The sequence below is a fragment of the Mauremys reevesii genome, linkage group 13 (assembly GCF_016161935.1).
Source record: "Mauremys reevesii isolate NIE-2019 linkage group 13, ASM1616193v1, whole genome shotgun sequence".
NCBI classification, from domain to species: domain Eukaryota; kingdom Metazoa; phylum Chordata; order Testudines; family Geoemydidae; genus Mauremys; species Mauremys reevesii.
In genome coordinates, this window is record NC_052635.1 from 17,851,647 (window position 1) to 17,879,288 (window position 27,642).

At 48.3% G+C, this 27,642-nt stretch overlaps 2 protein-coding genes across 2 annotated transcripts in view; one reads left to right on the forward strand and one right to left on the reverse strand.

Annotated features, from left to right (window-relative positions):
- The first annotated feature begins 14 nt into the window (after positions 1–14).
- Positions 15–15,468, forward strand: EIF6 (eukaryotic translation initiation factor 6). The gene is made up of 6 exons (XM_039498183.1): positions 15–219; positions 1,495–1,580; positions 7,045–7,220; positions 10,920–11,096; positions 12,759–12,940; positions 15,107–15,468. Exons 1-6 carry the CDS (start codon positions 113–115, stop codon positions 15,114–15,116), a joined length of 738 nt encoding a protein of 245 aa, XP_039354117.1. The 5' UTR covers positions 15–112; the 3' UTR covers positions 15,117–15,468.
- A 7,714-nt stretch (positions 15,469–23,182) lies between these two features.
- MMP24 (matrix metallopeptidase 24) overlaps positions 23,183–27,642 on the reverse strand; it is a 163,199-nt gene continuing 158,739 nt past the window's right edge. Inside the window, exons 8-9 of the mRNA XM_039497805.1 lie at positions 26,760–27,026; positions 23,183–24,322 (exon numbers count right to left, since the gene is read on the reverse strand). Of these exons, the coding sequence (XP_039353739.1) occupies positions 23,985–24,322; positions 26,760–27,026 (605 nt within the window). The 3' untranslated portion in view covers positions 23,183–23,984. The remainder of the gene's footprint in view (positions 24,323–26,759; positions 27,027–27,642) is intronic.

The following is a 27,642-nucleotide window of genomic DNA, read 5'->3' on the forward strand; positions in this document are numbered from 1 at the left end:
CTACCCGCGCGCTTCCGGTGGTTGCCGGCGGCCTGTCCCGGAAGTGGCGGCGCGCGAGCGACGGTGCTGGTGACGCGGCAGGGGGAGCTCACGCGTGTGCCGCGCTCCTGCCATGGCGGTTCGCGCCAGCTTCGAGAACAACCACGAGATCGGCTGCTTCGCCAAGCTCACCAACCGCTACTGCCTGGTGGCCATCGGCGGCTCGGAGAACTTCTACAGGTCCGCGCGCGCGGCCGCCCGCCCTCCCCCTCCCCGCCCGCGGGGCTCGGTCCCCTCCCCCTCCCTCTCCCTCCTGGGGCCTGGGCCTCCCCCCACCTCCCTCCCCGGCCGCGGGGCTCGGCCTCCGCCCTCCCCCCTGGGGCCTGGGCCTCCCCGCCCGCGGGGCTCGGTCCCCTCCCCCTCCCTCCTGGGGCCTGGGCCTCCCCCCATCTCCCTCCCCGGCCGCGGGGCTCGGCCTCCCCACCTCCCTCCCCGGCCGCGGGGCTCGGCCTCCCCACCTCCCTCCTGGGGCCTGGGCCTCCCCCCATCTCTCTCCCCGGCCGCGGGGCTCGGTCCCCTCCCTCCTGGGGCCTGCCCCACCAGCCCTGGGCCGCCTCCCCCTCCCACCCGGGGTCTGGGCCACCCATCTCCCTCCCTGGCCGTGGGGCCCTTCATACAGTTTTGGAACCCCGATGTGGCCCTCAGGCCAAAAAGTTGGCCCTGCTCTCTGCAGACGGGAGAGAGCTCTCCCATCAGCATAATAAAACCACCTCCATGAGCGGCAGAAGCTCTGTCTGTGTGAGAAGCTCTTCCACATACATAGTGCTGTGCACATGTGCGCTTATGGCAGTGTAACTTATGTTGCCGACAAAACTGTAGTGTAGACAAGGCCGTAGCCTCAGATAATGGTGTCGCATGTAGTTTTAGCCACCTCACTGTTCTCCCCTTTATCCAGATCATCGATAGATAAATTAAACAGTGGGTGTCCTAGTACCCGCCCTAGAGGTGTCATTCTTTGTTTTCTAACCCATGACTGTACTTCACCTCTCACCCCGCAGTACTTTAGTTTCCTTACTAGCTTCCCATGAGGGACTTTGAATTTATTTGGACTTCAAACAGCTTTTGACAATCAGCCTGTTCTTTGAATGTGTCAGCAACGCAGTAAATAAAGAATTCTAGTCCTCACTTTAACAGGAAATTAATTCATTTTAATTGGGAAAATTGTGTGGGTCTAGTGGACAGGGCACACTGCACTGGGGCTCAGGAAGCCTGAGTTATATTGCTGACTCTGCCATTAACCTGCTGTAAAGCTTTGTGCAAGTCAGTGAACTTCTCTGCTTCTCAGTCTCCCCATCTGTAAAATGGAGATACTCACCTTTATAAAACAGGTCAGGAAAATCAGATCTCCTGCTCAGGTATCTTGACCTAATTTCCCTGGGGTATGAGTCCCTCTGGATTGAATGGGATTCTCTGTATATGTCGTTCTTTGCTTTTTCACTGTCTTTCTTATTGCAGTATCTTTGAGGGGGAGCTTTCTGAGACCATCCCTGTTGTTCATGCTTCCATCGCTGGCTGTCGGATCATTGGGAGAATGTGTGTTGGTAAGTCATGTCCTTTGAGCTGATACCTTTGTGGTGTGCTCTTAATGGGGATTGGACTGGAACATGTCATTTCACAAGATTCTAGACTCATTCTGCAGTATAAGGAATCCTCTGAGTCAAGACGTTCTGTAACTGGATCTGCCTAGGAGCCACCCGTTCCCATATTGAACAGGGGTTAGAGTTTGCGGTTCCAGCTGTGACAAATAGGGGATAGTAGGAGGGCTGCAGATATAGCCCCGTGGACCTGAAGGGACTTCTTTTTAGAGGTTGTTGAGTGGAGCCAGTCCTGAGGGTGGAGCAGAGGAGTGGAACTGGGAAGACTTATTTCCAAAATAAAAAATGTCATAGGGTTTGGCTTCTGTTGCGGTGGTGGGGGAAATCACTTAAGCCTGGTCTACACTACGGGGAGGGGAGGTCGAACTAAGGTACGCGACTTCAGCTACGCGAATAGCGTAGCTGAAGTCGAACTACCTTAGTTCGACTGACTTACCCGTCCAGACGCGGCGGGGTTGAACTCTGCGGCTCCAAGGTCGACTCCGCCACCTCCGTTCACGGTGGTGGAGTTCCGGAGTCGACCGGAGCGCGTGGGGAGTTCGAACTATCGCGTCTTGATTAGACGCGATAGTTCGAACTCCGAGAAGTCGAACTCACCGCGTCGACCCGCGCGGTAAGTATGGACCTACCCATAGCCACTCCTCTGCAGCATGTTTCACATGCCTCTACTTGTGGGGATGGGGAGTTGGGTGTCGTGTGTAAGTTTCTCTTGCTGATAAATCTGCAGGGAATACCCTGCTTTGATGGGCATTAATGGTTCAGCATCTAGCCATTACAAATACATATTGCAAAGGCAACATTTTTCCTTTCACTAGCATGTAACCAGGGATGCAGCAGGACACGGCTCTTGTTTTTACGATCCGTTCCGGTGAGAGGAAAGAGAATGTTTTGTCCTTTATCAGTTTGTCAGGAGAAGCTTTTGACAGATCTTGATTATTATAGCTGTGCCGCATTAGAGTAATGAAATGAGCATAGTTGGGAACGCCAGTTAGATTATTAGTAGTCTAGCATCTGCAAGGGGGATTTCATTTCTGATTAAAGGGGAAAAAACTGAGGCTTCTGCCCTTTTCACTTTGCTTGGTAGGTTTTTTTTAAAGGAATCCTTCCTCCTCCTCCTCTTCCCCCCCGGCTTGTGTTAGAAATTCAGGTCTTGTTTGCTCTCTGAGACTGCAGTCACTGGGGGACTTGTGAAATCTTGAATTAACAGGCCAAGAAGGGAAAGTGAATTTTAATCAGACTGTTTTAAAACTGTTTTTAATAACACCTAGTTAACATTTTGGGGAAAGGACACCTTTGTTAAAGGTTCTATCTACACGCTCTATATAATTAACGAGGCCTGAGACCCCAAAGCCAGTAAAACCAGGATATTCCTGATGGCCAAGGCTGTGGTTTTAAAAAAAATAAAAAAAAAATAAAAGGCAAAAGAATATCTTAAAAAACAAATCTCAAATCATTCCTCTCAGGGACTTTCTCCCTCATAAACAAGCAACAACAACCAAGGGTTCATCTGCACAATGATAAACCCGCAGCTGGCCTGGGTCAGCACACTTGGACTTAGGGTCCGGTGGTTGCAAGGACCTTCCTACAGGTCGCCTTGGACTCGGCAGGTTTGGCCACTTGCACGATGGCTACTGCCATAGCCATGAGACACAGCTGCTGGCTTCAGGTCTCGGTGTTCCAGCATGAGGCCCAGAACACTATCCAGGACCTACCTTTTGACTGTTCAGGACTCTCTTCAGAGCAGACACGCTAGGCTCCATAGCCTTAAGGACTTGTGGGCAATCCTTAAATCCCTGGGGATTCACATGCCGGCCCCCCCAAGGAAGCTGTTCAAATCTCAGCCCGCCCTATGCTTCTGCTCTGCTCCTCGCAGGTAGGACTATAATAGGAAACAGGGCAGGAGTAACAGCAGGCACCCATCTCAGTCCTCCCCGGGCCTCAAAACCGAACTTTTGAAGTTGCGCCTGAGGATGGTGCACCAATTCAAATTCCAGATCCTTCCCCTCTTTTTGTGAATCGTTTGTTCCATTTCTACGATGCCTGGTTTCAAATAACTTCAGACCGATGGGTCTTGAGCACGGTAGAATTGGGATATTCTCTCCAATTCTGTTCTCTCCCGCCTTCCCACCCACCATCCCTGTCCCTCCTCAGGGACCCTTCTCACAAGAAACTTCTAGTGCAGGAGGTGCAAATGCTCCTACAACTTGGGGTGGTAGAGGAGGTCCCTCTGGAGTTCAGGGGTAGGGGGTTCTACTCCTGATATTTCCTAGTCCCCAAGGCCAAGGGTGGGCTCAGACCTATTTTAGACCTGTGAAACCTAAACAGATTCATGAATCTGTTAAGTTCCTCATGGTCTCTCTGGCTTCCATCATTCCCTCCCTGGATCTGGGGGACTGGTACGCCGCCCTTGACTTGGAGGATGTGTACTTTCAAGTGTCCCCAGATGGTTTCTATGATTCGTGGTCAACAACATTCACTATCAGTTCACGGTCCTTCCCTTTGGCCTCTTGGCGACCCCTTGGGTGTTCACCAAGTGCATGGCGGTCATGGCAGCCTTCCTATGGAAGCAGCAGGTGCAGGTATTCCCATACGTAGATGACTGGCTAATCAAGGGCCGCTCAAAGGATAGAGTTCATCAATGCCCTCTTGAACTCCACTCAGGCCCGGGCCTTTCTTCCGGAATCCCGGTTCCTCGCCATGAGCGCCATCATAGAGGATCTCAAAAGGTTCCCAACCACGATGGCTAGAAATTGCCTAAAACTGCGTGGGAACATGGTGACTTGCACGTATGTGGCACAGCATGTCAGGCTGCAGCTCCGTCCCCTTCAGGCGTGGCTAGCTTGAGTGTACAGGCTGAAACGAGACCACCTAGACAAACTGGTCACAATCACTCAGGTCCTCAAGTCCCTCCATTGGTGGCTCAATCCACAGACAGTCTGCGCAGCCAGACCCTTCTCCACACCTCAGCCCTCGCTGTCACTAGTCACAGATGGGTCAGCGATGGGATGGGGAGCACACCTAGAAAGACTCAGTACTCAAGGTCTATGGTCCCAGGCAGAACTTTCGCTGCATGTCAATGTCAGGGAGCTGCATGTGGTGCGCCTCACTTGCCAGACATTTCAAACCCATCTACAGGGCAGACGTGTATCAGTGTTGACAGACAATGCTACAGCAATGTTCTATATAAACAGACAGGGTGGTGCTTGCTCCTCTCCCCGTGTCAGGAAGCCCTCAGGCTGTGGGACATCTGCATCGCACACTCGATACACTTGGAGACATCGTACCTTCCGGGCTCGCAGAACGAACTGGCCGATACCTCAGCAGGTTTTTTCGCGGCCATGAGTGGTCTGTCCACCTGGACGTCACAATCAACATTTTCCAAATAGACCTGTTCGCAACAGGAAGTGTCAGCAATTCTGCTCCTTCCTGGGATCATAGCCCAGGCTTGCTCGCAGATGCCTTTCTCCTCTCATGGAAGGGGTGCCTGCTCTACGCATTCCCACCGTTCCCGCTCATCCACAAGGTCTTCCTCAAGGTCTGACAGGAGAAAGTGTCATTAGTCTTGATAGCACCAGTGTGGCCCCATCAGCACTGGTTCAGCACTGGTTCACCACACTGCTAGACCTGTCACTGGACACACACATAGCCCTGCCCATGGTTCCGGACTTGATCACACAGGACCACAGCTGCCTCCAGCACCTCAACCTGGAATCGCTCCACCTCACATCATCGAAACTCCATGGCTGAACTCATTAGAGCTTGCATGCTCTGACTTGGTTAGGGAGGTCCTCCGTGGCAGTAGGAAGCCCTCCACTCAGGCCACTTATCTAAGTGGAAGAAATTTTCTATTTGGTCTCTACAGAAGAGCACTCCTTCATTGCAGGCCTTGATTCCCTTCATCCTGGACTATTTACTTCACCTAAAACAGCAGGGTCTGGCAGCGTCGTCAATCAAGGTGCACCTGGCTGCGATTTCAGCTTTCCATCCCAGCTCAGCTGGGCCACTGAGTATTTGCTAACCCCGTGGTTGACTGCTTCCTCAAGGGGCTGGACAGGCTGTACCCTCAGGTATGACAGCTGTCACGGAGTGTAGGGGAGTCAGGCCCTGCACCCCCGGGCTCCCTGCCGATTCACAAGGACTCTCAGCCAGCCAGTAAAGCAGAAGGTTTATTTAGACAACAGGAATACAGTCCAACACAGGTCTTGCAGGTACAGATAACAGGATCCCCCCTGTTAGGTCCATCTTGGGGCCCCAGGAGCCCCACAGCCCCCATCAGGGATCAGAGCCCTTTCTCTCTGCTTCCCCTCTTTTCCCTAGCCAGCTCCAGTCTGCCCAACCCCCTCCGGCCCCTCCTCTCTGCTCAGCTTCTTTCCTGGGCCAGGAGGTCACCTGACCCCGTTGTCTCCAACACCTTTAGATGCACCTTTGCCGGGGAGGTGCTCGGGCCATCAGTTGCTAGGAGACAGAGTGTCAGGCATTCGGTTGCGCTGGCCTTCTGCTTTGCTAGATACTTAGAGGCCTGCACCCAGCATTCCCAGCCCCCAGTACGAACAGTCCCACTTCGTCACAGCAGCCGATTTCCCTTATGAGATCTTAACCTGGTGCTCTCAAGGGTGATGGGTCCTCCCTTCGAGCCCCTAGCAATGAGCTCTCTACTTTACTTTCTTGGAAGGTGGTGTTCCTAGTGGCTATAATGTCAGCCAGTAGGGTGTCTGAGCTCAAGGCCCTGACATCCGAGTCCCCTTATACCGTGTTTTACAAGGCAAATGTGGCTGCACCTAGTATTCCTCTTGAAGGCTAGAGACGATGCTGTGCTACGGTCTGTAATTCTGAACTCTGACCCTTCCTCCTGGGGACTGCTTGGGAGTCACCTACTTGGAGTTGATATGAGCAAACACTCGAAGAAGAAAAAACTGTTACCTACCTTTTGTAACAGTTCTTCAAGATGTGTTGCTCACATCCATTCCAAGCCCCACCCACCTCCCCTCTGTCGGGGTATTTGGTAAGAAGGTACTAAAGAGGCGGCGGGTCGGCAGGGACCTATATACACCGCCATGAAGGCGCCACTCCAGGGGGCTCCACAGCCGACCCGACAGATACCGCTCTAAGGGAAAACCTTCCGATGACTCTGTAAGCGGCGCGCGTACACCTACTTGGGATGGACGTGAGCAACGCATCTTGAAGAACAACAGTTACGAAAGGTAGGTAACCGTTTTTTCTGACTCTAACCCCTGGGTGCTGGCTTGTTTTTTTGATGGGAACTTTGCCTCAGTCATGCTGTATGTTGGGGGAGGTGCTGGGTGAGCCTGAGGAGCCCTGAGGCCAGGTTGTTTGAATTCTAGGAAGTGGACAAGCCCAGCAGGTGAACACCTTTGACTTGGTCTGAAGCAGAACTCCTTTTTTCTTTTAGGGAACCGGCATGGACTGTTGGTCCCAAGCAGTACAACAGACCAGGAGCTTCAGCACATCCGCAACAGCCTGCCAGACTCAGTCCGAATCCAAAGGGTGGAGGAGCGGCTCTCAGCTTTGGGCAATGTCACCACATGCAATGACTATGTAGCACTTGTCCATCCAGACCTTGACCGGGTAAATGGCTTTTGTTCTTTTACAAGTGCAGACCTTTAAAGCGAACCCCACCCTAGAGCTAGATTTCATAGTTATTGGGGATCGCTATGAGCATTTCCAGTTCATGCCGAGTAACACAAGGCTGCATGCTAATAGCGTTTTACAGCAGGGGAACCTGCTTTATCTAGCCTTTCATTCTTCTCGGCAGAGGAATGGCAGAGTTGACTTCTGCTCTAAAAGCTTGCCTCAAGGTTCAGCTTCGAGTGCCCATCATTCTCCCTTTCACTAATCCTTATTTATAGGGCAGATAAAAAGACAAGCTCTGTCCTGAAGAGTTTACAATCTAGTGTTCAACATAAGGCAGTCCTCGGACTTACCACACAATTGGTTCCTGAACGTTGTCGTAAATTGTAACTCCACAGTTACAACTCCACAGTGGGACCGAGCATCATGAAGTCGAAACCAGTTGTCATAAATTGTATCAGGGTGTCAGTTCAGAAGCTTCATAAGTCGAATGTCGTAAAGTCGAGGACTGCCTGTACTGGGACTAATGGAGAGGTAATAGAATGGAGGAGAGCCGTGATGATAGTATCAGGTGGTTACTCACTTGAGGCATGTGTGCATCTGGATGGCTAAACTGCAACTGATTTTTTTCTCTGGATACACTGTGGACAACGTGGATGTGTTGGATTTTAGGGGGATTTGAGTGAGGGAAGGTGTGGTGAGCTTGTATCCTGGTGTACAGCATGGAGGAAAGCAGTGAAATGGAAGTCAGGGACCCAGAAGCACAAAGGCTGTCATGGTGTGGTTGAGGGGGCAGGGTAAGAGATTAAGTTACAGGCATAGGCAGGAGCAGAGCTGTACATGGCTTTGAAACAAATAGGAGAACGTGATGCAATTGAGAACAGGCAGTCAAATGAGAGCTACAAGGAGGGGGTAATATGGCGAGATTCAGCAGGGCAGATCACTGGAGGCAGCGTTTTGATTGCATTGGGGGCACAGTTTGGGTGCCAGGAAGTTCAGACAGAGGAAGGTTGTGAAATTGAAATGGGAGATGATTAGAGAGTTTTAGCAGCTGGAACTAAGGAAAAGATGCTAGAACCTGAATTGTGTGTTTCCTTGCTAGCAGAGTGCAGCCAGTATTATGTTGGTTGGTTCCTGCCAAGTGAATTTCCACCCTGCCTGGGAGCATGGTCTGCCAACACTTGTGTTCTCATTAAACAAGTTCATTACTGCAAACTGATTTGGTTCTCGGTCTATCAAATTCCTTTCCTGGGGCCATTTGTCTCCTTCACTGCCTCACTTAGCCTGTTTCTCTCCTTAGGCCAGTTTCATATTTTTCCTCCCCAGGGTAATGTAAGGGTCCAGCAGGGTCTCCAGTGGGACCTGTGTCCCTAGGTGAAGGTGTCCAGGAGAAGTGAAGTGCAGACCCATAGGAGCCCCTTGTGGAGGGGGCTGCACCTTGAAGGAATAGCTCCTTGTTTTGTATGCTGCTGGGCATCTTCCAGTCTGTCCACAAAAAGCTGATTAACAAACAGCCCAGAAAAGTGTGTTCTCTGTAATACACTTGTTCTGGGATGAACTTGTGGCTGAAGCCTAGTGCTGCAAGTCAGGAGACTTGATTCTGTTCTTAGCTCTGCCTCAGACTCCCTGTGTGATGTTGGGCTAGTCATTTAGCTTTCTGTATTCCTCAGGTGATAATACCCCACAGGTGTCTTAATCATTCAGCAGACCAGTCAGGATTGTGCTTGGGGCTGTACAAACGCATATGAGGACATGGCTTCCTGCCCCAAAGAACTAACAGTAAATGAAGAATCTAATGCTCTAACTTGAAAAATGCTTTGAGATCCTTGGATAACAGATGATGTACCAGTGCAGAGTATTGGTGGAGGCAATATTTGTTCTGTGTTCTGGTGTCGGAGTGTCTTTCCTTGCTAGGTTGTTGCACAACCGATGTTTCCCTCCCTCCGCTTACACAAGGTTATGAATTGGACAACTACTAATCAGATTTGTCAGTGAGAGCTGCCAAAGACTAGTGCTAACTATTGGATTTGGTATCCATGCTTGAAAGAAGAGACAATGTAATTCTTCCACCTGTTCCCATTGAGCAAGTACATGTTCCGTTCAGCACCTGGACTAGGGAAAAGGTTCTCTCTGTGGTGGTGATCTCACCTCTTGAATTGTTGTTGTTGCTTGTTTTACAGTAGCACAAACAGACCAGAGACAGTCCCTGCTGCCCCAAAGAGCTTTAATCTGAGTAGAAGGCAAAAGACAGTCAAATACAACAAAGAGGTTGAGGGTAGAAGGAAACAACGAGACCATATTGGTCAGCATGATATGCAGTGGTCTGAGGCCACCCGCTGCCTAGCTTCAGGCTTTGGAGACATCACAGCAGAAAGGGAGCATGGAAGAGGACAAAGAGGAAGATGGCTTTGTGGTTGTTTACAAGTTTCTCCCATGTGTAGGGCAGCATAGGTGACAGTAGCGGGTGCTTGTTTGAAAGTTTAATAAGTGGATGGTAGAGATTGGCATTATTGGCAGAATGGAGTTGAGTCAACATCTCGATATTCATATTGGAGATGCTAGCTTGGGTGGGGATAGGCTGTGAAGGGCCTTGAAAGTGAATGCAAATAGTTTGTGTTTGCTGTGACGGAGTAGGGGGAGCAAGTGAAGGGATGCAAAGAGGGGTGACAGTCAAAAGGAGGCGCCAGGAGAGCTTACCTTTGCAGCCATGTTTTGAATGGCTGTAAGTGAGGTGAGAAGGGATTTATCAAGGCTGGAGTGGAGCAAGTTGTAGTGATTGAGATGGTGAGAGGCTAGACAAGGGCTTTAGCTGTATGACTGGAGAAGAACGGCGGTCTTAGGTCTTTTGCAGGAAAAAGCGGCAATATGCAGACACATGGATGTGTCATTCTAGAGGGCCATGTTGAAGATGATGCCCAGGTGATAGTGAAGATGGTGGTGTTACCCACAAGGAGGGGGAGGATTTTTGATGAAAGGTTAAGAGCTCTGTTTTGGTCATATTGAGCTTAAGCTGACAGCTGGACACTCACTAGGAAACCTGAGATACCGGCTGAGGTATTAGATGGAATAGAAGATGACAGATCTGGAGTGGAGAGGTGGCTCTGTGAGGAATCTTAACATAAAGATGATAGCTGAAGATTCATAGATTCAAAGGCCAGAAGGAGCCACTGTGATCATCTAGTGTGACCTAGAGACCTTCCCCAAAATAATTCCTAGAGCAGGTCTTTTTAGAAAAACATCCAGTCTTGATTTAAACATTGTCAGTGATGAAGAATCACCACACCTTGGGTAAATTGTTCCAAGGATTAATTACTTTCACTGTTAAAAAAATTACACCGTATTTCCAGTCTAGCTTCAACTTCCAAAATGATCAAACCATGGACGGGCGGGTAAGATTGAAGAGGAGGAGCATGGTTGACTGTGTTGAAGTCAACTGGCAGGTCAAGGAGGAGAATGATGGAGTGCTAATTGTTTTTTGTTGTTGGACCTAAAAGCAGGTGTAGTTAATATACTTACAAAATGAAAATCTGAGCTCTTGAAAGTCAAAATAGATTCTTCCAAAACACCCTGAGCAAGTTTTCTCCCAAGTGTAGCTCTGCTCCCAGCTCAACTAACATGGGGCTTTCACATAATATTCTGAGTTCTGAGATAACATTTGTGCCCAGGACACACGCTTCTCGTTTTATGTATTTACAGGAGACTGAAGAGATCTTGGCAGATGTGCTCAAAGTAGAAGTTTTCAGACAGACGGTTGCAGACCAGGTTCTGGTAGGAAGTTACTGTGCTTTTAGTAACCAGGGAGGACTTGTGCACCCAAAGACTTCAACTGAAGACCAGGATGAGCTCTCCTCACTGCTGCAAGTCCCACTTGTGGTAAGGCATTTGTAGACTTGTGCTTTCTCTCTCCCTTCCCACCCCAGAGTCTTCTAAGGAGAGGTTTGGATCTTCCCAGCCTCCATGTTGTGTCCTTCCCCCAGCTGCATTGTCTGCCTCGTCTAGCTTTTATCAAGCAGCTGTAGAGTGTGGACTCGTTCGTTTCACCACTGCCCACGTGAAAAGAAGCTGTGCCCTCTCAGTAGTGTCTCTTTCCTCCTCCCCCAAATAGCCTCTCAAGTCTTCCGGGTACCAAATGCCCCAGCTGCCAAAACTTCCCACTCCAACTTCTAAACTGCAGGTGTATGTTTCAGTGCTAAAGTCTCTGGCAAACAAAGTTGTAGTAGTAAAATAAATGTCATTATTATCCATGTGAACACTGCTGTGACCCTGTGCTGATTGCACTGCGGGGAGGAGCTGGCCTGGAAGGCAGTACCACACTGTTCTGGGTTTGCTGCCAGAGTGAAGTTGAATGGGCTGCATAGGACACGTTGCCTGTTCACAAGGTGTTGCACTCTGATGGCTAACGAGAGATCTGTCCTGTATTGTGTTGTCATCTTCTTGGAGTGTGGGGAAGGAGTGATGTGATTTGGCCTTTACTGGCCTTTTAAAAATTCCGGTGGTAGAATTGTGTTCCCTTTGAACCACGCGGTGGCAAACCGGTCCCCAGTCCGATTTGTCACTTTCAGCATAGCTGTAGCGTTTAGTTTCCCATCTGTTGTGTTCTGCTTGATTTCTGTGCAGTTAATTTCTCTTCTGGGTTTAAATGCCACTTAGCTTTTGCTTTTGTTCTGCTTTTCTTTCTTTAAAGAGAGGTCAGCTGTCCTATTAACGCCTTCAATTTAGTTTTTCTAAAGTGTATTTTCTTCCAGCGAGAGAGAGAGAGAGAGAGAGAATACGTTTGCAGCGCCACCTTCAGAAGCTGTCTGGTTTTATTTGTAGCTTAGCATTGTTAGTTCTCTAGTTCCGTGGTTGCTTTAATTGCTTTGGAATCAGAGGTCTCTGTAGCATAAATCTGATGTGCAGCAGTTGGGCTGAGAGGGGAAGTGACTGCTCCTGCTCTGGGACTACATGGGGAACCCACTGCTGCCCAGCCCAGCCTCCATGCCCCAGGAGCACTGGGCAGTATTTAAGCCAGAGGTTAGAAACCTGAATTAGGAGCTGATATAAAGTTGAGCAGAGGGGCAAGAGACTGGATGTGGGGAATAATGACTGTACATTGTCTCCTGTTCCTCAGGACCTTGGTCCACCTTTCAGCAGAAGTATCCATCATAGAAGAAAAGCTTCTCTCTGTCACCACTGTCTCCTAAACAGAATTTTAAATAACCAAATATTACATTGTCCAGTTATATAGATGCAAATAGTTGAACCAGCATTACCCATATAGGTCTGCTTATGGATGGAACCCACATGAAAAAACTACCATGCTTCAGCCCAAAAATGTGTCCCGGTCAGTTTCTTACTATCAAGGAGGTAACATTTTCAAACACGATGGTCTCAAATCATTGTAAGCATTGTGGTGACAGGAGTCTGTGGGATAGTTTGGGCTGGTGCCCTTCCCTGGTGACTAGCAATGCAATAAAGTATAATTGATTAGCGGTCTCTGTTGCTGTCACTGTGGTCGTGTGCTGACCCCTTTCTCTCCCTGTTTGTCTTTGCCAGGCTGGAACAGTAAATCGTGGCAGTGAGGTTATTGCTGCAGGGATGGTTGTGAATGATTGGTGCGCCTTCTGTGGGCTGGACACAACCAGCACAGAGCTATCGGTTATCGAGAGCATCTTCAAACTGAATGAAGCGCAGCCAAGTGCCATTGCTACCAGCATGAGAGATTCCTTGATTGACAGGTAGGTGACATCGCATAATGTGCATATGCATCTTCAAAACCTGAAAAGACGAGCTAGCCAAGATTTGTTTTCCAGGATTCGTTTCTTTCCATTGGGTTTTCTTTAGATTCTAAGTTTTGTCAAAAATTAAAAAGATACAAGCTCTATTTTCTTTAATTCTTCCAAGTAGCTTTTTCTGCTAGTCACTTTCATAAGCATGCTTAGGGCTCTTATTACCTCTATGACATTATAATGGGAACCTACTAATTCTCACTATAATTAGTTTCCAACCTCTGTCCTCAATTTTCACGTGCTCATCTTCTAGAAAATTAAGTGTATAGGCTGAAATTTTCCATGCTTGTTTCCCCCTGAAGGTTAATTTTATTTTTGAGCAAAAGCCCTTCAGCTGTTTTTGAGAACAGTGAGTGTGAGACGTACAGTTGTTACAAGCATTTCACCATACTGTTTTAGACATAGTAAAACAAAAATGACTGAAGCTTGAACCTTGGCCTGGGTATAGTGTAGTCTTTAAGGTCCAGCACCTTTGCTTGGTTTGCAAGGGAAAACCTTGGTTTTGATTAACCAGAAGTTCTGAGCATTTGAAAACAATGTGCTGAAGATGTGTGCTAGGTTTTTTCCATTAAGCCTGTATATATGTACGTGGAAATAGTGCATTTCTCAGTGATGTGTGACATAAAACATTCATAGCTTTTAAAATGACTGAATTGGTTTCCTTCAAACTGGGCTGGAATTCTGGATCTGTGAGATCTGCAAAACTATCCAAGTTTGACCAAGCCAAGACTATAACAGTGTTCAAAAAAGAACTAGATAAATTCATGGAGGATAGGCCCATCAGTGGCTATTAGCCAGGATGGTGTCCCTAGCCTCTGTTTGCCAGAAGCTGGGAATGGGCGGCGGGGAATGGATCACTTGCTGATTACCTGTACCATTCATTCCCTCTGGGGCACCTGGCAGTGACCACTGTCAGAAGACAGGATACTGGGCTAGATGGACCTTTGGTCTGACCCAGTCTGGCCATTCTTATGTTCTTATGAATAAAATTTTGATAGTTTAAAAATTCTTCATGTTTAAATTTAGCACATTTACACAGCTGTGACCCTCCCGCCGTGCTAGTGATGATGACCACCATTGTCACCACTTGCTACTGTTGGTGGATGAGCACCCACTGTGGGACGTTGGTGAGAGGTTTTTGCAGTGTGGGTGCAGCTGTATATCTTGGGCCCGACTTTCACTAACTTGGCCTGTCACTGTTTGAGGACTGACAGGGACTTCACCGACGTGATCGTAGAGACTCTGCTGAAGATCTGGGATTTCTCAGAAGTTCCCAATTGAAAAAACACTTTGGGCCCAGCAATGGGTCAGATGTATTTCTGCTGCCTTAAAGGGCTTTTAAACAACGTACTTCCTAGCTGTAAGTGTGCGGTTCCTTGTCCTGGCCTGAGTGGGGGTGTGGTGCACCATGGTCCTCCCCAGTGGTGGCTATATAGGGGTCCTTGTATATGACGTTTATAAGGGGTTTTGGAATCCTTTGCGCTGAAAGGCCCTATGAAAATACATTTTCTAAATGAGCTGGACATCTACAAAGGCTAGGAACCAAGTCTCTTTACCTGCCCTTATGATTATGGTTGTACCTCCTTTATGTGCCACGGTGTGTGGACAAGCTACATAGACACATCCCTGCCTGAGTGCTCCCAGTTTAGTGGCTGGGTCCTCACTTCCATTGTGGCTCCTCTATGCCGCTCCAGTTGAAAGGTCCCCTTTATGCCAGCCCACAGGAATGGTCCTTGGGGATATCGAGTGAAACAGTTCCATGCTGCCGCTCCACAGCTCCTGGTTTAATGGATGGATGCAACTGAGCATAAGTCAGAGCAAACCTGAGGCTGCTTGAACTTTCTCTGGGGGCAATGCAGGTCGCCAGGCAAGGCTGAGAATGCTGGAGACGTACCATGTTCTTGCTGGCCTGGTGAATCTGGCTGTGAGTTCTCGTTTGGTCCAGTGCACTGGTTCTATTACTCTCGATTTATGTAACTTTGCGTTCTACGACAACCCTCAGGAATTATAGGGCAGAAAGCTGGTCAGTGAAGAGACTGATGAGCCGCAGCTGGAGATACCGGCTGCCCTTACCTGCTCTCCGTTTGTTAAACCTGATTTCTGTTTTCTTTCTAGTTTGACATGAGAAGTGCTGCTCTGACCTTCCGGCACTGACTGAGGAGCAGAATGCCAGACTCCTGTTTCATCTGCTTTCTGGATTACAGACACCAGACCCTTCTACTATCATTTCTGTGGGCCCTTCTGGGAGGGTGCCACGTAACCAACATTTTTAATGTTCTGTTAACTACTTCCTACTACAGAAACCTGGCAAACAGCATGAGTGAGTTATAAATATGAAGTGTTGTGTTGCTGGCTGCTGTTTTCCGGTCCTTTCAGTGATCTCAGCGCTGCCGGAATCTGTAACATTAGAGCTGCTCTATTTGTGAAGCTGACTTGTGCTCTTACAGCCACTAAAGATGCTTCTGTTCACACTTCAATTCTGGTCTGTCTCTCTTTGCATTGGGCTGTTTACTTGACACCCTTCCCCTCCCCCCCCCCCCCTGATTTTTCTCCTATAAAAGGGACTGGTTTTCTAACAAACAATAGATTTTAAAACACACTTAAAATGGCTTAATGAAAGAGCATAATGCTTCCTCTCGCCTATTGCTAGACAGTTCTTCCCAGGCCAGATGGCCGTAGGCTACTTTGCCCTAGCTGTAGCTTTACAGAAAAGGTCTGAGGTTGCAAGCACCAAAGATTGTGGCTGTCTGGTGCCTTTCTGAACTCAGCTGCTCTGTGTCCCTGCCTGGCACCCTGAAGCTGTCCCTTTGGAGTGGGGAAACAAGTGTATCAAAGGGCAAGTAGGTGTCAGTTCTGCTTACAAACAAAGCTGCCTCATAAGGGACAATCCAGGAGTGAGAGGGAACAGGTGGGGCAGCCAGGGCTCTGAAAGCAAACGGTGCCTCTGGGATTCATGTTGGAGAGAAAAGACCAAGTGACCTCATTCTCCCCAGCTGTTCAGCTCATGTATACGTCTAGCACGGGAGCCATTGGCCCTGGCCCGCAGAGAATGTAATAACAAAGCATTGGGCAGCTGCTCCCTCTTAGCTCTCAGATATACGTGCTCCCCACACCCTCCCTGACTGCTGCTGATTGTCTCCTATGTCACATTGCAGAGGAACGCCTGTTACTAAAGACCTGCCAAAGACATAATGTCTGTGATCCCCAGTGGGGCAGCTCCCATGAAAGGAACCTGCAGTTAGAACAAATGGCTGCGAGCCTTTGCCTGTGGAATTGGGCTCTGCCCTTCCCCGGAGGTGCTTAGTAGGGCTCTCTCCTTGGTCTCCTGGCACCTTTGACATGCTGCTTTTGTGGGAGGAGAAGGTTGGCCCATGTTCTCAAAGCATGTTTGTTATTTCTTGGGAGTCGCCAACTATCTGGCACGTAAGTGGGAGTTGCCTGTAGTTAGAATTTCCTTTCCAAGCGGCCCTGGTGGCTCTGCCAGGAAGGCGGGGGGCAGAGGGGAGGGAGTGGGTTGGTGACACTGCCGAATAAGTTCATTGGGGAAGAAAATCAGAGAGTTGCACCCTGCTGAGCAACAGCAGGCTTGAGAAGAGTCCAGGCCTGTCCATCAAAACCCACCAGGCGATTGGCATGAAAGGAGGTAACCAGGTGGATGGGGCACTACGTGTGGAACGTCACCAACGGCTGCTATCTCACTTCTGGCCCATGGCTCCCGCCACAGCGGTCCTGGCTTTGCGCTGCTGCTCTCCTCTGCCCCTGGCAGCCCCAGCTCACGTGGAGAATGGGCCCCTGGGCTTGTGACTGGCCTGCCTGCCCTGTCAATCCAGCTGACTGGGAGAATTGGCTTCTCCCCACTGGCCCTGGAGTCTGTCAGTCTCAGGATCTTGATGCCTCTTTGGCCCTTTCTCCTGGGACTGGGAGAGGGCTGGCCAACCAATCCTTCCCCTCCTCCCCAAGTTTCAGTATAGGGCCAACAGCCCCCTTATACAGAGATGAAGGAGTATAGGTGGGGCTGTGACCTGGTGCTGGGGGTTGGAAGGTGATAAGGGCCATGTGCCAATGCCACTCTGCCAGGGGGAGGTGGAGCTGTGAGCCAGGTGGAAGAGTGAAAGGGACAGCAGGGGTGGAGGGGGGCTGTGCTGTGATCCAGTGATGGGCATGGGAGGGGGGCAGGGCTTGAACCAGCAAGGAATGGGGAGGCAGGGAGTAGAGTGGAGGCTCATGTTTGTTGGTGGGAATTGCGGAACAAACCTGTTTGGCAGCAGGATTTATTTCCTGGGGGAGAAGTACGAGTGCAGCATCCATTCTGGGGTGATTTTGTTTGGGAGATCACAATGGTTGTGTCCCCCCCCCCCCGCCCTGTTCCCATCAGGGGTCCCTGTTGGGGGGAAGTTTGCAGCATCAGGCACTACTGCAGGAAAGCTGACAGGAAATTTAGAGAGGTGCCCTGTTGAGGCGGGGTGGGGGGAAGGTGGCTTTGTGGGGGAGGGTCTAGGACCCTGGGGGGGAGGGGCACAGAGGGGACTCTGGGGATGGCTGGACTTGAAGAGCAGTGGCTGTGGGGGGAAGGGGAAGCCAGAGAGGCCAACATGATTTCTCAACAGAAAATGCCTTTTCCACAAGGGAATTTGCTGAGACTTCCATTGAACCCAAATATTTCCTTTGGGGTCAGGTTGACATGAATAGAAATATTTCAGTTTGGGTCAGTTCAACATTAATCCAAAGTGCTGGGTGCCTCGTGCCCCTGTTCTCTGTGGGCAGGATTCCCTGGCTGGCCCACATCTCCCACTGTGCACTGGGGCCTTCCCGGCTGGCTGAGCTGCATCATAGGAGAGGTGAACTCGCAGCAGTGCACAGCCCACGGAAGGGACTGGGGGGTCAGAGGCAAGTCAATGTTGAACTGACCTTCCTGTTCTGTGAGAGATGATGCTATTTTGGCTTTGTCTCAGTTTGCAGCAAGCACATGGTGAAGTGTCCGAATTGCCCAGGGGAGGGGAAGCTGGAGTTTTGACCAGTCTCCCTTGAGAATATTTGCTGAAAGCCAGCAAGGGGGAGCTGCAGGCCGGGAAACAAGCCCCTGATCCTGCATTGCAGCCACCCAGCAACTGCTTCCACAAGCAAAGTTGACGCCAGGCAGAGGAGTGTAATCAAATTTCTCATTAGCATCAGGAGCATGTGCTTACATTTGCGTTTCCACTGACACCAATTCTAGAGTCCTGCGTGGATACAAACATTTGGTGGCACTGCCAAGCTGCAAAGATGGTAAACAATACCAATGCATGTGTGGGTGCGGCTATCCACGGCTTTGCCGGGCTCTGCTCATACCGTCCCTTTCAGCTTGTGCTCTGGAGAGAAGGGAGCACAGATGCAAAAATAATAGAGACTGCAGAGCAATGCAAGCATCTATGTGCATGAGTTTGGGATAGTCACTTACACAGATCATCCCAAGCAAATGCCATTAAACCCTCCATCCAGGTACTATGCCACACAGTCGTGTGTTTTTAGATATCAGATAGTTTACAGAAACTAGTTTACATATGCCTGAAAAAATTCAGGAAACACTTACTGGCACTATATTTCATATCCATAGCCAGATGGCCATAGCAACATGAATGCAATTGTATGGTTCAGAGGGGAGAGAGAAATAGCTGATGTATTGTAAAAACATCTACAATAAATGACAATAGCTTTTCCATTCATATTAAGGTCAGAGATCATGTGATCTACCAGGGCTGGAAGAAAGCGTGGCATTTCAGCCTGACTCTTAACAAGCTCCCATTAGCAAATACAAAACATTGCAGAGTTTTGTGAGCACTTATTGTCCCAAAATTTAGGTGTCAACTGTGAGAGTCCCAAATTGTACCCACAAATCAGGGACAGTGGCATAAGTGACGTAACCTGCCTGCAAAAACTTAACAGCAGAAAACTGTAGCTTTATACCAGCATAGAATCATAGAACTGGAAGGGACCTCGAGAGGTCACCTAGTCCAGTCCCCTGCACTCAGGGCAGGACTAAGTATTATCTAGACCGTCCCTGACAGGTGTTTGTCCAACCTGCTCTTAAAAATCTGCAATGATGGAGATTCTACAACCTCTCTAGGCAATTTATTCCAGTGCTCAACCACCCTGACAGGAAGTTTTTCCTAATGCCCAACCTAAACCTCCCTTGCTGCAATTTAAGCCCATTGCTTCATCCTCAGAGGTTAAGAACAATTTTTCTCCCTCTTCCTTTTAACATTTTATGTATTTGAAAACTGTTCTAATGTCCCCTCTGTCTTCTCTTCTCCAGACTAAACAAACCCATTTTTTTCAATCTTCCCTCATGGGTCATGTTTTCTAGACCTTTAAATTATTTTTGTTGCTCTTCTTTGGACTTTCTCCAATTTGTCCACATCTTTCCTGAAATGTGGCACCCAGAATTGGACACAATACTTCAGGTGAGGCCTAATCAGCGCGCAGTAGAGTGGAAGAATTACTACTTGTGTCTTCCTTACAACACTCCTGCTAATACATCCCAGAATGATGTTTACTTTTTTTTTTGCAACAGTGTTACACTGTTGACTCATATTTAGCTTGTGATCCACGATGACCCCCAGATCTCTTTCTGCAGTACTCCTTCCTAGGCAGTCATTTCCCATTTTGTATGTGTGCAATTGATTGTTCCTTCCCATGTGGAGTACTTTGCATTTGTCCTTACTGAATTTCATCCTATTTACTTCAGACCATTTCTCCAATTTGTCCAGATCATTTTTAATTTTAATCCTATCCTCCAAAGCACTTGCAACCCCTCCTAGCTTGATATTGTCCACAAACTTTATAGGTGTACTCTCTATGCCATTATCTAAATCATTGATGAAGATATTGAACAGAACCGGACCAAGAACTGATCCCTGTGGGACCCCACTCGTTATCCCTTCCAGCATGACTGTGAACCACTGATAACTACAGTCTGGTAACGGTTTTCCAACCAGTTATGCACCCATCTTATAGTAGCTCCATCTAGGTTGCAATGTCCCTAGTTTGTGAGAAGGTCATGTGAGACAGTATCAAAAGCCTTACTAAAGTCAAGATATACCACATCTACCACTTCTCCCCACCCCCATGCCTTGTTAGCTTTCTTTGACAGGGTATCAGCTTGGTTTGACATGATTTGTTCTTGACAAATCCATGGTGACTTGCTTATCACATTATCTTCTAGATGTTGTCAAATTGCTTAATTATTTGCTCCATTATCTTTCCTGGCACAGAAGTTAAGCTGACTGGTCCCCTGGTGGTTATTTCCCTTTTTATAGATGGGCATGATATTTGCCCTTTTCCAGTCTTCTGCAATCTCTCCCGTCTTCCAAAATAATTGCTAATGGCTCAGGTATCTCCTCAGTCAGCTCCTTGAGTATTCTAGGATACATTTCATCAGGCCCTGGTGACTTGATGACATCTAATTTGTCTAAGTAATTTTTAATTTGTTCTTTTCCTATTTTAGCCTCTGAGCCTACCTCATTTTCACTGGTATTCACTATGGTAGACGTCCAATAGCCACCAATCTTCTTGGTGAAAACCAAAACAAAGAAGTCATTAAGCACCTCTGCCATTTCCACATTTTCTGTTATTTCCCGCCCCCCCCCCTCCAAATGAGTAATGGGCCTACCCTGTCCTTCATCTTCCTCTTGCGTCTAATGTATTTGTATAATGTTTTCTTGTTACCCATTATGTCTCTAGCTAGTTTGATCTCATTTTGTATCTTGGCCTTTCTAATTTTGTCCCTACATACTTGTGTTATGTGTTTATATTCATCCTTTGTAATTTGACTGAGTTTCCACTTTTTTTGTAGGACTCTTTTTTGATTTTTTGATCACTGACCATCTGGTTAAGCCAGGGTGGGCTCTTGCTGTACTTCCTATCTTTCCCACGCATGGGATAATTTGCTCTTGTGCCTTTAATAATGTCTCTTTTTGAAAAACTGCCAACTGTCTCCAATTGTTTTTCCCTTTAGACTTGCTTCCCATGGGATCTTACCTACCAACTCCCTGAGTTTGCTAAAGTTGCCTTCCTGAAGTCCACTGTCTTTATTTTGCTGTTCTCCCTCCTACCATTCCTTAGAATCATGAACTCTACCATTTCGTGATCGCTTTCACGCCAGCTGCCTTCCACTTTCAGATTCTCAACCAGTTCCTCCCTATTTGTCAAAATCAAATCCAGAACAGCCTCTCCCCTGGTAGCTGTCTCCACCTTCTGAAATAAATTCTCTCTACTATATTCCAGGAACTTGTTGGATAATCTGTGCCCTGCTGTGTTGTTTTTCCAACAGATGCCTGAGTAGTAGAAGTCCCCCATCACCACCCAGTCCTGTGCTTTGGATGATTTTGTTAGTTGTTTTAAAAAAAGCCTCATCCACCTTTTCTTCCTGGTTAGCTGGTCTATAGTAGACCCCTACCCTGACATCACCCTTGTTTTTTAGCCCTTTTATCCTTATCCAGAGACTTTTGACCAGTCTGTCTCCTATTTCCAGCTCAATCTCAGTCCAAGGATACACATTTTTAATATATAAGGCAACACCTCCCTTTTTTCCCTGCCTGCCCTTCCTCAGCAAGTTGTACCCTTCTATACCAATATTCCAGCATAAATGAAGGCCAGTCTAAAAATATGTCCCAGAAGCCATACCTCATTGGCAAGGGGGCTCTCTGGTTTTCTAATGGGATAAAGCAAACATTTCCAGCCGTGCTGGCTCAGGAGATGGACAAGCGACAGGTATAAGGCTGGCTAAGACACCCGCAGTATTCCCCAGAGGCCAGTGTCATTTGCGGGGAGAATTCCAGATTTGGGCAGAAGGGAAATGAGAGAAATCTTTTCAACTGGTGTCTGTCTGGAGCTGCTCAGAGGAATAGTAAAGTGCATGGTAAATGCAATGTGGCACATGGGGCTGGAACTTATAATATGTATGTCACCACCAGGGGTGTAGTACACATAGCAACATACTGTGTTGGGGAGAGGTGGTTAGTGATTAGGTCTGGCCTTAGCTGGTCCTTTGTTTGCAGTCCGGCCGGAGACTCCATCACGTCTTTCACTAAAATTCAAATATGTTACATCTACCGAGTTCTCTTCCACTGATTTTATCATTCTGTTGAAGATGCACTCAGTGTTTCTTGGCTACTGAAGTGTGTTATCAAGTATAAAATACAAAACAGTCTGAGGCCACACAATGTGCAATTCAAACCAGTCACTGAAAGTTCTACCACCCCCTTCGCGGTAATATCCGCGTCTGAGCCAGGCATGTAGAAGTAGACAAACACTAACAATCTCTCTCTCTTCCTGCCCTGCTCTTGTCATCATCAATGCTTATAACCTGAATCACATGCTAAAAGAAACAAGTGAAACAAACTGTGAGATCCACATTGATTTTTGACTCATGTACATTGTTGAATGTTAATCAGCAGTTCGATGCTTCTTGCTTCATCAGCTACACTGGCGAAATTCAGCCCAAGGCAGCAGACCACTCTATGACTAGGGCCCACTCACATCCCAGTTAAGCTCTCCAAACAGGACACAGGGGATGTGTAAGTATGGCCTAGGGCTGGTCTGGGCTGCTTCTGCACAGGGCTGAATGTCACCTGGAACGCTAACAGAAGTGCTGCCTTCATTTTTTTCATAGTCATTTAACATATTGTTTGGATACCAGCATGGAAAATCAGATTAAGGAAGGCTCTAGCTAGGACATGACATCCCCGAGCATTCACATTTACAAGAGGGAAGAACAGACAACTGCTGTCTGAGAAGGAGATTTGTCAAAGCTCAGTACCCAAAATTTAGATACTTATCAAGCTCTTGGTACTTGATACTTATCTGAGGCTCTCATCTTCGGAACTGTGCTAGTCAGCCTGTGGAAACAAGCTTTCTCACTGTACTTTGGAATTCCACCTTTTGGCCAGATACTTGAGTGTGAAGAGGTGAGTGAAAAATAATTTTCAAAGTTACATAATGTTTTCATGTTTTAGGCACAGGCATAGTTCTTACTTTAGCCAGGCCATTTTGCCTAACTATAATGAAGATTTCCCTCCAAACAAGCATTTTCATTCTCTTGAAACATGAGCCGCAAATTTCAGAATCTGATTACACATGCCACTATAACAACAGTTCCCAGAATTTTCAGATAAAATACAGCAGAGTTCTTATATAAATTGTTCATTGTTTTGGTAACAATTTATTGTTTGTGACTGATGGGAATTTCAAATAGTGGTAATATGACATTTAAATATTCATTACATGAGAGGTTCCTAAAACAAAAGCATTTAGGGCTGTGTTAACAGTAGGGAGTGTTTTGGTCTTTGTCTTGTGGACTAACTCAACTGAGGAGTTGCTATTACTATATCTGGTTAAGAGTTCCTTGAACTCCTGGCCTACACAGAATTACCTCCTCCTTGTGAACTGTGCTGAGTGATGGCATCAATTATTATGAATGTACAAAACATCTGACCAGCAGGTATTGGAAAATTGCATCCAGGTAATTCCCTGGTTCTTGTAATAAACTAAGAAGATTTTTTAGAATGATTCAGCATCAGCATGTCTTCTCCTTAAGATACTGAATTGCTCCCGTTTCATAGATTGAATTATCTTAATTCATTTATGAGACAACTGTAAAAAACCTGGTCCATTTAGAGGTGGTTAGCTACACTGGAGAATGCTGGGTTTAACAGAGACCACTGGGGCAGGGCACTGAAGAAGGTTTCCCAAGTCAGCTGAAAAACATTTCAAGAAAATTCCTCTTGCAGTCTCTGACACGCACAAGGGGGCCCGTGGAGAATGGCACAGCAAGACAGACACATGACTGAGGCAGTAAGAAGGAAAGAGGCTCCACTCTGCAAGGCCACCTCTGTATTTCCTGCTTCTTTCAGTCCCAGAACTCCCACGACTCATAAGTAGTCACTTGAACAGTTTTGTTTGATGGACTTCGGAACTCATTTGAGCAGCTCTGAGCTGAAATGTGCAAGTGAATGTGTCATACCCATTCCTGGACAGGTCGTTTGTAATAGGTAACGTTTTGCTGCACTTCTTTGTTTTTAAACTGGAAGATGGTATATACCAAGACAAGGATACACAGAGATAAGATGCAAGGGATAACTACTGCAATTGCATTTACAGTGCTAGGCACATCATTGATTGTCACCATAATATCCACATCATCGTGGGGGAAGCGTCTCTCTTTGCTTTGTTCAACTTCCTTTTGGTTGCAGCCCATCCAGTCTTTGAGGATTGACCTAGGGTAGCCTGGCTCCACACTCAGCCTCTGGTTATCGAACTTCCAATACTCCTTCCCTTTATAGAAGTAGGTATAAACTAGGGGACAAAAGAGAGATCACTTCATACCATAACATTCAAAGACTTGAAACCGAATGGGCGCGAAGAGGTACTGAAAGGCGTTTCGCTTACAGTCGTCATTTCTCTGCCTAAGGGTAGGAGGCTGTGGGGGCAAGAAAAACCATACATAAGGAACCTCCCATGGCAAATTTGGAAATCAGAAGGCACTTGCTTGATTTCAGAGGAATGTAGAGCAAATGTTTACGGGAAAAGCCAAGCAGCTGATTTGCTGTTTATTTGGAATTCTAATCCAAGCATTCAGGGGCAAATTATGGTCAACTAAAGCATCAACACGTCTGCCCTGACGCACTCGGGGACTTCCTCTATGTTACAGAAACGTTCCAGTATTTGGCAGGGCCCAGCGGCTACCCTGATTTGGATATTGGTTTGTTGATATTTTGTTTCATACATATGGCTCTGAGGGGGCAGTGAGGGAGAAGACCCTGGATAGGAGCAGCTTTTTGGAGCACACCTGTTGGAAGATTGGGCCTTGGTTATTAACCAGGCGGACAGTGGCTTCAAAAACTTCCCTCCTGTTGCTGAAAGGCTGGTGCCTTCAGCTGCTCCTTGACTGCAGTAGCCTTCGCACTCCAGATGCTTCCCACACCCCTGTTTCTTAGTCTCTCTCTCCCTGTGGGCAAAGGGCAGGGAAGATTCCAGCTCCCCCCTCTTCCGGGCTCCTGCCTAGCTGGCTCCTACTCCACTGCTCTGTAGGGGTTCGGGGAGCTTTCCTGACATCTTGAGAGAAATCCACTGCATCAGGGTGCCTGTGTCCTCTGCAGAGCACAGACTCCAATCCAGCCAGCTGCTTCTCTTTCCCAGTTGGCTGGAGAAGAGTTGGAGGATGAAGGAGAAAATCAATTGGGGGAGAGAAACAGTCAGATAGATGCAGCCAGGGATGGAAATTAAATATTGCTCGTAGCCCCCAAGCAGGGGCCCATGGGGCTGGGCACTGGGCAAACACGAGGGAGAGAGAGTCCCTGCTCCAAGGAGCTTATAATACAATAACGTGACTTAGTCATGGAAAAGAGGGTGTGTGTTTGTTTGAATGGGGCAGGGAAGTGGGTCACAGGTCACTGGGGCTAGATTCACAAAAGGACCTAGGTGCCTATCTGCCATGTGAGGTGCCTAAATCCCAGAATCAGGCCCCATTCGGATTCACAAAACCCTTGCTCAGCTGTAGCCAAACCTTGTAGGTGCCTAAACTCACTCAGCACCTACATTTTTGCAGTAAAAGTTCCTTAGGTGCTTATGTTTCTGCCCCTGAGTCTAAACACTGCAGTCACCAGGTTGCCTACAACCCAGAGCACTCCACCAAGCGGGGGAGGAAAGGAGTTCCTCCGCCTAACTTGTCTGTGGGGCCCAATCTAATACCCAGGCCCAAAGCTCACCTACTAAATCAGGTCCCTCCAGGCAAACTTACACAAGACCCCCATAGGAGAGGGGTCCCTTGTAACTGATTTGGGTGCTCAGCTGGGATGTGAAGCTCTCCATTCCACCCTGCAGGGGAGAAGGGGTTTGAGCAGAGATCTGCCCCCTTTTAGGCCAATGGCCTAGCCTGAGGGGGGCGCCCTCCATCTTGGCTGTTGAAGCTGTTCCACTGGGAATACATAATTTAAAAATGTCATTAGAGCAGGGGGCCGGGATCCTGCCTATTCCCCCTCCCCATGAGTGCTCTCTCTACCAGACTACAGTCCTCCTCATGCCTGGGCTCGCTCTCTGGCCCAATCATTCTTTCATTCATTAGCTTCAACAAGAGAGACTGAGGGCGTCCCCACTTCGGAATACCCCAGAGCCCAGCCCCCAACTGAGGGATGGGAGATTTCTGTTCCAATCCCCTCTCCCCCTCAGGCAGAGGGGGCACTTGCACCACGGGTCTCCTGCACCCTACATGAGCACCCTAACTCGTGGCTGGCCTCCTCCCTCTGCCCCGCCTGCTAAAACAGCACGGGCACCATGCCCTAAAAGGTTTGCAGCTGAAACCCCTGAGCAGAGGGAGGCCCCTCCCTGGAGCCTGGACTTAGACACCTATCTCTGAGGGGGCGGAGCTTAGCACCCACCTGGACTTGGCACCTCCCAGTGGCTAGTTTAGGTGAGTAGCTGCCTCGCAAGCTGGCGGTTATGAATCCCATTCTGAGGTGCCTCTCTCTCCCCACTCAGTGCACAGGGGCTCAGGCACCTAACGCAGCCTTCTTGAATCCCAGTGGTTTTCTAGGCACCTAGATGTTAGGTGTGGTGATGCTCAGCATGGCCCTGCCTAAGTTTCTTTGTGAATCCAGACCTTAGTGACCTCTGTGGCCACTGATGGCAGAGCAGCATTGTGAGCGCTGGGGCCTGAATTCAGCACAGTAAAACCATCTGAAACAAGGACCTGGTATTAGTCTGACAAACACTTGCAATCATGGGTTCTACGTACAGCCTTCTTTGCTGATGAAAGCTCCTTGTGGGGCCTGTGGGATTCCCCTCCACACAGTGATGGGCTTTGGGTATCCTGGGTCAGTCGCTCTCTTGTCCTCGTTATAGCGCCAGTACTTGTCTCCTTTGAAGAAATAGGTTTTTCCTACTGGCTCCCATCGCAAAGCTGTGTCGATGCCTTCCCGGGGGAGACAGCTTCCCAGCTCCACCAGGCCGTGCGGGTACCCTGGCTCTGCTGTCACTTCCTTGAAAACCCAGTATTTATCTCCTAGGAATGAGGGGGAAAAACAAACAATGAATTTACTGAGATCCAGCCAACCACTGTTCTCAGGGCCTGTAAGTGAACGTCCGGTTAGGCACACAACAGGGGAGTGCTTAAGAAAAATCACTTGCCAGGTCTGTGGACCTGTGGTGGCCCAAGAACATTTGTTGGTGGGCTGCAGAGAGCTGGCTAGTCACATGGTGCTAGTCTCCTCCTTGTTTCCAGCTGAGAGAAACCGAGGGGAGCGGAGGGGAGGGGAGAGAGGGATGAAAAGCAAAAGGAGACAAAAGTGATTCATACCGAGTAAACGACCGGAAGGACACTGAATGACTGACCTCACTAGAGAGCCTACAGACACAACAGCATATTCCTGAGACACATTATGTACCAAGAGTCACCGGCAGGGTGTTGGACGGGTGTGAATGGACGAGAAGGTATCTGTGGGCTCACTTCTCCATTAAGATGTGATCCGCTATTTGGGATCTCAGCATGCAGCATATTCTCATTCTCAGCAGCAGTCAGTAGATATGCTAAATACCATGCTCAGTACCACCACAAATGAGTCATTTCATCGATTACTTTCTGAAAACTGGTAACACTCAACTAAAGGAGCAGGTGCTGA